The sequence below is a fragment of the Cheilinus undulatus genome, linkage group 2 (genome assembly GCF_018320785.1).
Source record: "Cheilinus undulatus linkage group 2, ASM1832078v1, whole genome shotgun sequence".
Taxonomy (NCBI): Eukaryota; Metazoa; Chordata; class Actinopteri; order Labriformes; family Labridae; genus Cheilinus; species Cheilinus undulatus.
This window is the reverse complement of record NC_054866.1, coordinates 24000796-24010169: the sequence shown is the minus strand read 5'-3', so window position 1 is coordinate 24010169 and position 9374 is coordinate 24000796. Positions and strand designations below refer to the sequence as shown.

General features: G+C 40.8%; 1 protein-coding gene across 1 annotated transcript in view; it reads left to right on the top strand.

Moving 5' to 3' along the window:
• The first annotated feature begins 5829 nt into the window (after positions 1 to 5829).
• The window catches only part of LOC121521675 (cGMP-dependent 3',5'-cyclic phosphodiesterase), a 274824-nt gene continuing 271279 nt past the window's right edge, over positions 5830 to 9374 (top strand). Inside the window, exon 1 of the mRNA XM_041805812.1 lies at positions 5830 to 6642. Within this exon, the coding sequence (XP_041661746.1) occupies positions 6179 to 6642 (464 nt within the window). The 5' untranslated portion in view covers positions 5830 to 6178. The remainder of the gene's footprint in view (positions 6643 to 9374) is intronic.

Below are 9374 nucleotides of genomic sequence, written 5' to 3'. Positions count from 1 at the left end.
GGAAACGTGTTCTTTGAAGTGAAAAAACATGCTTTTCTGTTTTACAGTCAGATGGGCAAGTCTTGGTTTGGCAGATGCCAGCGAACATTACCTGCCTGACTGCATTGTGCCAAATGTGAAGCTTGGGGGAGGAGGGATGTTACAATAAAGCCATTTTTCAGGTCTAGGGTTAGGCCCCTTATTTCCAGTAAAAGGCAATCTTAATGCTTCTGCATACCAAGACATTTTGGACTACTTGGCTATGCTTCCAACTTTGTGGCAGCAGTTTGGGGAAGACTCTTTTCTGTTCCAGCCTGACTGTTCCCCAGTGCACAAAGAAAGGATTATAAAGAGATTTGATGAGTTCAAAGTGGAAGAACTTGACTGACCCACACTGAGCCCTGACCTCAACCCCAGTGTGCTCCTTTGGGATGAACTGGATCAGAGGTTGTAAGCCAGGCCTTTGTGTCTAACATCAATGCCTGACCTCATAAATGCTCTACAGAATGAATGGGCACAAATTCCCACAGTAATACTCCAAAATCTTGTGGAAAGCCTTCCAAGAAGAGTGGAGGCTTTAACAGCCTCGTTGATTTATGGTTTGGTAACCTATCTTTTAAAAACAAAAATGCTCTTCACCAAGTTGAGAAGTGGGTGAATAGGCTTATAGGTGAGCCACAACTGCACCTATGGGATCTTTATTCTTTGCAACAACATGTAGAGTTTTTAGCTTCTTAGCTCTGGTTGTCATTTTGGTGCTTAGGAACACTTTTCTACCTGAGGCTATAGCACTTCTCAACAAAACTATACGAGATTATGCTCTTTAACTTTTGTAGGATATTTACTTTTTTAGAGTTGGTGTCTTTGAATCACTTTATCATGATTTGATTTAATCAGTGATGCTCATTTTATTGTTTCATTGTAAATTCTAACACAGCAACATTGTGATAGAATTTGATTTCTTTGCTAAGCATGGCAGCAGAGGAAAACCATCATTTGAAATATGGCAGAAAATATGGCTGTCACCTCCTTTTCTTATTATTTAAGCTAGAATCTATTATTACTCCTGAGACTGAGAAATCAAATATGAGGATATTGCTACAGAAAAGGTTAAAAAAAAAAAAAAAGTTGGGATCATGGTTAAAAAATTGGGTCTTATCCTTTTCTCTAGAGTCTTTTCATAAATTCAAACAGATGCTGCTCTTCATTTATTAATGCTAGAGAAGGGCACTAGGAAAACACTGTAAATAGTTTCTCCAGCTGGTGCAGAGTGTCCATTGCAGAAATTTCTTTGACCCGAGTCCCAGCGGAGGATCTGTTGGTGCCCACACTGACTGATCTGAGACCAGGGAGGCCTCAGGCACACACATTCAGCTGGACACTCGCACACACACATACATGATGAGGCACAGCTGAGTACCACAGATCTGTCTGCCAGCACACCAGATGTGACATGTTCACGCACATCTATGTGACACCACACAAACCCTGGCAAATTTGACATGTCACTAATAAGGTTCACAGTCTTCATCATTGTGCTGCAGCCTTCCCCTCCTGACCCTTTATCTTCCTGCTCTCAATGCTGCATTATTCTTCCCTTCACACCACTGGTGTCACTCTCTCTTGTTCTTTGTCTTCATTCCCTCAAAACATCTTTGTCCCGCTGTCTCGCCCTCCACACTGATTGACAGCTTGTGCTGAATGACCTAAGATGCCTCTGTTAAAAATACTTCTCATACACATAGCCCTGTCCCTTTGTATTTTCTAATTTAGAGTTTAATCTCATTAGTTAACACATGCCCCCAGCTGGTGGCTTCCTAGCTGACAATAAAACAATGAAAAAAACCTTCATCATTCCTAAATTTCATATTTTTTAGTCAAGTATCATGTTAAACATAATCTAAATGCACAGATGTGTTTATAGTTGCATAAGGATCTGTGGGGAGGCCAGTAATTCTGGGAAGTAATTAGACAGACACAGCAGATCTGATTTTTGGACTCCTTCTGGTCTCTCTGTCTTACAGTGAGACTGTCTGGCTTCAATCAGATGTTATCTCTTAAGACAGTGAAGTGGAGATCATCCTCATGCAGCAAATTATAAATGAACTGTTGGGGTCTAAAGCCAAAGCAGCCCAGAGGACGCTGAGAAAATATTAACTTGATGAACCTCAAAAGATGTGATATAACTCAAATGAAAGACTACATTTCCCCTTAGCAGAGACCTGCCACATATGTCCAAAACTGCAACCAATATTTATCAAATATATATATATATATATATATATATATATATATATATATATATATATATATTATGCACCTAACCTTGTGTTGTACAGGTTCTGTTCTATGTTTAATTCTATTGGTTCTCACCTAAACCTTTAAATGGAAGTGAATGGGATTAGTAAAGTAGGGGAAATATTGTTCTGCTGCTTAAATTTGATCTCCATTAAGAAATCCACAGTGGTGGCTGTGGATCTGGGGTAGAGCTTGCCAGCCAGAGGATTTGGGGTTTGATCTCCCCAGACAGACGAGGAAGTGTCTTTGAGCAACACTCTAAAGGGAAGCTTTTCTTTTAGGAAAAGACTGCTCCTCTGCTGACCTGCTTCGGCATGAGTTTCACTCACTAACTGGCTCCACTGATAGTGACCGTCGATGGTGACAGCCTGTTAAACTCACATAATGTAGTTCACTCACCAGGGCTGAGCATACTCATTTCATCATGTCTTGTTGCTCTGACAGGAAGGTGACAGAGCTTTCATCTTTCATCTTCAATTTCTGCCCTTCTCAAACACAGACTATGGACTATTTTTTCAGATGGATAAGAAACATATCCCATACAACAGATACATCAAAAAGCATTTCTGGCATGTCAGGTTAGTAAAAAACCCCTATAGAGCTTTGCAACATGATGTCACACCCCAGTCTTCCACTCCTATGGGATACCATCTAAAATCCTTACCATCATCAGAGCTTTCTATTAAAAGTTTTATTGCAGTGTTGTCATGGGCAACACCCTGTGGTTTTCTGTGCACTCTGGAGTAAGACAAGGGTGCATCATGTCTCCTATGTTCTTCCTTGTTGCCCACAGACTGGATCATGAAAAACACAATTGCAGACAGACCTAGAGGCATCCAGTGGACCATGTTCTCTCAGCTGGAGGACCTCGACTTTGCCAATGACCTAGCTCTCCTTTCAACTAACCACTTCAGCATACAGACTAAAACTAAAAGGCTTAACATCAAGTTGGACTCAACATCAGCACTGCCAAACACAAGTGATGTTTTTAAAATCCAACCCCACAGCATCCATCCTTGTAAATGGAAAACAGCTTGTGTTTGTGGAAGACTTCACCTACCTTGGCAGCCTCATTAGTAAGGACAGCACCCAGAAAGACATCAGTTCAAGGCTGGGAAAGGCCAGGTGTGCTTTTTCCTTCCTCCATTCCATCTGGAGGTCCAAAAAATGCAGCACTAAAACAAAGATGCTCATATATAACAGCAATGTGAAGGCTGTCCTCCTGTATGGTTCAGAGAGCTGGAGAGTTGTGAAAACAGACATGAGGAGACTGGATGGCATTTAACAATGAATGCCTCAGATGTATGCCAGGTCTTTAGGCCAAACAAAATCTCCAACAAGCAACTCTATAAGAGAACAGGTACCCAGAGCATCATTAAGGAAATACACTCAGACAGTTGAGATAGTTTGGGCTTAGAATGGAGCAGGACTGGATCACAGACGTTGCCTTAAGATGGACACCATCAGGCGAAAGAAAACCTGGGAGACCTAAAGCCACCTGGCGCAGAACTGTGTCACCGGATGAACGGAATGGAATGGAATGAATGAATGAATGGATGAACCTGTCATGGGGAGAGGCAAAGAGGCAACATGCTGCAAAGGACAGAATACAATAGAGAAAGCTCACTGAATCTTTATGTCCCATAGGGGATGAAGAGGAGTAAGTAAGTAAGCCTTACACGGCTTTTGGGGCAAGGCATCCAGGTCAAAGATAGTCAGACACCAGAGTAACACTTACTGTGCCTGTTATTTAGATAGATGCCCTGCCAATACAGCAGTTCTGACCGGTTCTGACCCAAACAAGCCCATAATGCACTGCACAGTGGCGTCGGTTGCCAAGCTCTATACCAAGTATTTTAGGTGCTTGTTATACTCTGGTTGTAAAAGCCTGTAATGCATGTAGACATTGTTATTAAAGCTATCTGCTGGACTACAGTAGCTGCATTTCTATTACCCTTAGAAATGTGCAACATCTAAATAGCACAATAAAAAAATGGTAATGGACACACCAGGTTTTTCAGACGTTTCAATATAGAAATATATCAAAAAAGTGCAATGGAAACACTTTTTCCGCATTTACATGTCACAGAATGTAACGCACGGTGTCACATAACCAGTTCACTCCGAGACAACATGGCACAGTATGTGTAGACAGAAGAGGAGGCCGAGACTTTTCTTAACATCATACTTACATTCCTCTACATTTGCCTCTGAACATCATACTTTGCCTTCATCTTTTGTTCAAAATTATCAAGGCAACCGCTGTAGATGTAATCATAACCATACCAACACAGCAGGTTTTGAGCGTCCAGCTTCCTTGCAGTGGAGTCTCAAAAGATGAGATTTTATAAGAATTGTGAGGCTCATGTGCAAAATTCCCTTCAAAGGAAACACATTTGAAGCGCAATTGTGCTCAGTAGAAATATAAGAAATATCACTTTTATTTTTCAAAAAAACTGTAATGGACACTCAGTTGTTAATCTTCTTTGCAGTGCAGCTTTCACTAGTGTATTGTAGGCAGTAGCTTTGCATTGCAGAAAGTTGTGACTGACAACATTACTTATCCCTGCATTGCATTTTGACAGTTCAAGGTCCTGCATATTAGCTCAACAGAAAGGCTGAGTAAATGTAATACAACCGAAACATTAACCTTCAAAGACCAGTATTTAAATTAATGTGATAACCAAAGTCCATTTTCCAAGCCTAGTATTCTGAATAGTCTTAGAAGGAAAAAACAAAGCAAGGAAAAAACACTGTCAGGTATGTTGTTTTTTTTTTTTTTAAAACATGCTTGTTTTGTCCTGTTTCTTTATTCAATCATGTTTTGCTCCATCCTGATCAAACTGTAACTTTTTATATAGAATAAATTAAAGTGTTTGACAATGTTATAAATTTGGGTCACGTTTCTCATTTAGGAGGTGGCAGTGTCCGGAGGCTAGACCAGCTGAGAACCACTACTTTATAGCATTATGTTCATGCAGGTGTTTGCAGTTATGACTGATTAGTTCTCTCCTCTGTTGGAATTTAGGGAATTGATGGAAAAAATTTCCTGAGGTCCCTAAACTCATTAAGTGAAAGGAATGATAACGATGATGATGATGGTGAACAGATGTCACTATTTAAATCAGTATAAGGCATATGTCAGAGATGTCAATCATCCACAGTATGTGCATGCTCACACAGCTCTGAGAACAGGACTAATCAGACTAATAATTGAAAACACCTGTTGAGGTAAAACACTTCTGTGGGCAAAGGGGGTTTCTAACTTTGAAATGTTAGCATGTTTGTTTACATGAAATCAGCTACTGAGTTTCTGTTTGTCTTGTGTGAATATTGTATTGTAGTTAGTCTTCAGAGTGTTGGACACCTGGCATGTGCAGCCACAAGATGGATATTTTAAGGCCTTGAATGTCAACAAACATTTTAAAGTCTCCTGTTTCACTATGTGTTGCTCTGTAGTGAATCCCTGCTGCTTCCTTGTATGTACTGGAAAGGCCATATAAGGCAGGGGATCTGTGCTGGACCTTGAGACCCGAGTCCCTTGCTAGACACAGAAGAGTGAATGTTGTGGTTTGTAGTGCAGGAGTAGATAAGATCTCAATTGTTTGTACGGGAGACAAAAATAAAGTTATTCGTCTTGTCAGGACAGCTTCAGTGAGCAGGAAAACGCCACAAGAAGAGGAGTGAGCTTAGTGGGAGTTGTGTGAAAATGCGCAGCTGAGGTGTGAAGATACACCGTGAAAGTTGAATTTTCACGACAACACAACTTTCATTTTCACGGATGAACTGGCCTGTGCAGCTTATGGAAGACCGGGCATGACGGGAGGTTTGTTTCTCCGAGCACGCGACAGAGTGACGTACTTGAGGAGCTCGTGTTTGACAGACTCGTCTCTGTCTGTTGATGTGTCCATGTGGCGCTGAACGTGAAAAACCCCGGCTGAGCTCTCTCTCTCACTCCCTCTGTAGCTCTCGCTCTCTCGCGCCGCTCAGCCGTTATATCCCTACATCCTACCACAGCTCTGGTATCAGATACCGGGTCCCGACCAATCCCCGCGCGCTGTCAGGGCTCGAGAGGAGACAGGAGCAGAGAGCAGAGCGGCGCGAGGCAGACAGAGAGGGGGGAGAAGGCAGGAGGAGCACACACCCTTCCACCTCTCTATCTCTCCATCCATCGTCTATCCTCCGTTACCCCCCTCTCGGCACACACACAGCAACTCCCTCCCTCCTCCTCTCCTCCCCTCACCCGCCAGGTCCTCCTGACTGCAGCTGTTTGGGTCAACCGGAGAGGCGCGAGGCAGGATGCGCGATGGGACAAGCGTGCGGACACGCGCTCCTCTGTCGTAGCCAGCCACCGTCCTCCGAGATGTAAGTGTTTCTTCTAAACTATGTCCTGTATGCTGTGTTTTTAAATTGAAGCTTCAAGTCTGTTTTAAAACTGTACGGCTTACGAGGCACATGGCGCCTACTGAGCCAAACACAGAGCGCTGGTGTAGTAGTAGAGTGAGAGTGACCTGCTGGCTGTCATTATTCCCCCTGTCACTGAACACCCCATGTGAGCTGTGCACGCTGCTGTCAGTAAGGCTGTAAAGTGGAGAGCACTGCTTCCCTCCATTACCTTGTAATATCACTGAAATGTTCCCATAGTGTGTCTGTGTGCTCCACAGACAGTTTAGTGACCTTATCGTGTCTTTGTATTTTCCAGGGTATCATAACAGCACTCTGATAGGCTGCTCTCTTATATTCCTATTGGGACAGATAGCCTACATTGTTTGTGATAGCTTTAGCTAATTCAATTCTCTCCATGGCAGTGGTCATGCTAAAAGATTTTAAAGGGTTGACATTGAGCAAATCTCCTTATCCTTTAACAGTGGTTTGTCTGAGCTGTTGCAGCCTGACTGCTCAGTACAGAATCTAATGCTTCCTCTTGTATTACACCATTTTAAATGCATTATAAGGCCCAATTATTATCCTTATAAGCAGCTGATTAACCATTAATGCTTAACATAAGGTAATTAGCAACAATTGTGTTTGTAATACAGCATGCAGGCTCTGTCACCCATTTATTCTAAACTTGCATCATGAATTCATCAACAAATCTTGTGACTAGGGTTGTCAAAATGTTCAATGCGCCATGTATTTAAAAGTGATACAATCAGGGCTTGACTCCATTCAGCCAAATGCAGATGGATTTCAGCTGTGGCAGGTAGTGCAGTGACTCCCACCATTCAGTTTGGTGGGCTGAATTTATCTGTGACACATCCTGTGTTTATTCTTACCGGGCTCGGCTGTTAGTGCCAGTGTTTGTGAACGCTGTTACAGTGGTAGATGCTTTTTGTGCCCTCTCTATATCAGACCACAAACCTTGTTGGCCAATTAAAAAAATAGCTTCAAGTCGGAAGCATAGCAGTGTTCATCTACATTTCAAAGGATTGCAGCTTTGGTTCATGGTCAGTCATGGTTGTCATAGTCAACCGTAATCCTCTAAAAAATGTTTTCCATCAACAAACGTTTTGGCTAGTGAAAATTCAGAGTGGCTATAACTTTGGAAAACTACTAGCCACAGTGGCTAGTGAGAAACAGTTTATCTTAAGCCCTGGATACAATCTCTATTATTTTAATGAGCAATAGTATTGAAAGGTAGGTGAATCTTATCTCTATCGTAGGGCAGAGAAGAGGATTAAGATACTTAAGAAAACTGCACACTGTCTATATGGCACAAAACACAAGCCTGCAATTTTTGATAATAAAAAAGGGAAACTAGCTCAATATTGGCTGCCAAGGACTCGTATTTTTAACAAAACATTTCTCCTATTTTTTAGTTTTATTTTGAAGTCTTTATTGTATTATTGTGTAAGTAGTTCTTTTATTATCACAGAGCAGAAAAGGAGGATGGAGACAAACTAAAGCAAAATTTTTCCAGCTTTTGTGACAGAATAAGAAAATTTAAACACGTCAAATTGCTCATTGATTTTGGGGTTTTGACGAGGCATTTCATAAAGCAATACTTCTCTTAGGTCATCATATTTGGTACAGTGCAAAAGAAAATAGGACTCACTTTCTACTTATGCAAAATCACACAATTAAAAAAGTCTGTTTTCTCTGGAAATATTTCTGAATCGACTGATTTGAATGGCCAGAGGAAGAATACGAGATCTTAACTGTGCAAAAAGGATCTTTGGCTCCCAGATAACTGAGATATAGCATATAATATAGGCATACATTTAATCAGCATGTGCCCATAGGTCTGGTTTGAAAAGAACACTGTCGTGCCATTTTTCATTAAAGTTAATGAAGAGCTTCTTTTTCACTGAGCTAACATTACAGTCTTGGAAAATTATGTACTTTACTCCATAAAAATACTCTTTTGTTAATTTTGTCCTTTGACATCTTCAGTGAATGATTTCATTATCGATTGTTTCACACTTTTGTTGAATAATTCCTGGTGCCTAACCCATATCACCCTGAATAGCTAGGGTTGAAGCAAATCTGTGAACTGAGCATATATTTCTGATCTGTAAAGCAGTCATTCAAACTTATCTTAAAAGCTAAAGACTGAAAGTAATTATACCTAACTTGCTGCACAAAGTTTTGACATATCTCATGTTTTTAGATAAACTTGAGAACATTTTTTAAATGTTTTATTAAAATAATGATAAACAAATGAGTAAAACATTATCACAGAGCTCAAACCGGGCATTTTAGTCTTTACCCAGACACTGTTTTAAAACTGACATTTTTGACAAAAAAAGAGCGCTTTTCTCTGAACAGCCAATAAAGTACCATGATTCATGCAAGGGGGGGTCTTTGAGTAAACAGTTTTAATGTGATAAAGCAGCTAATTGCTGCAGTTTGTCATCATAAAGTGTTTATTTTGTCAAAACTTTCTCAAAGGGTCGCTCATTTGACTTTGTGGTAATTGTGAGTGCAATTATTTCTGCTGTCATCAAGGCTTATTTCAGCAGCAAATAATGCTGAACCTTTAAATTCAGGGCCATTCTTTGGTTATTTATTGATAAAGTAGAGCGTATTTGATGCTTAACTTTGCTTTTATTGTTTGAACTTAAAGTTTGCCATATGAACACACAACACCTGTTTGT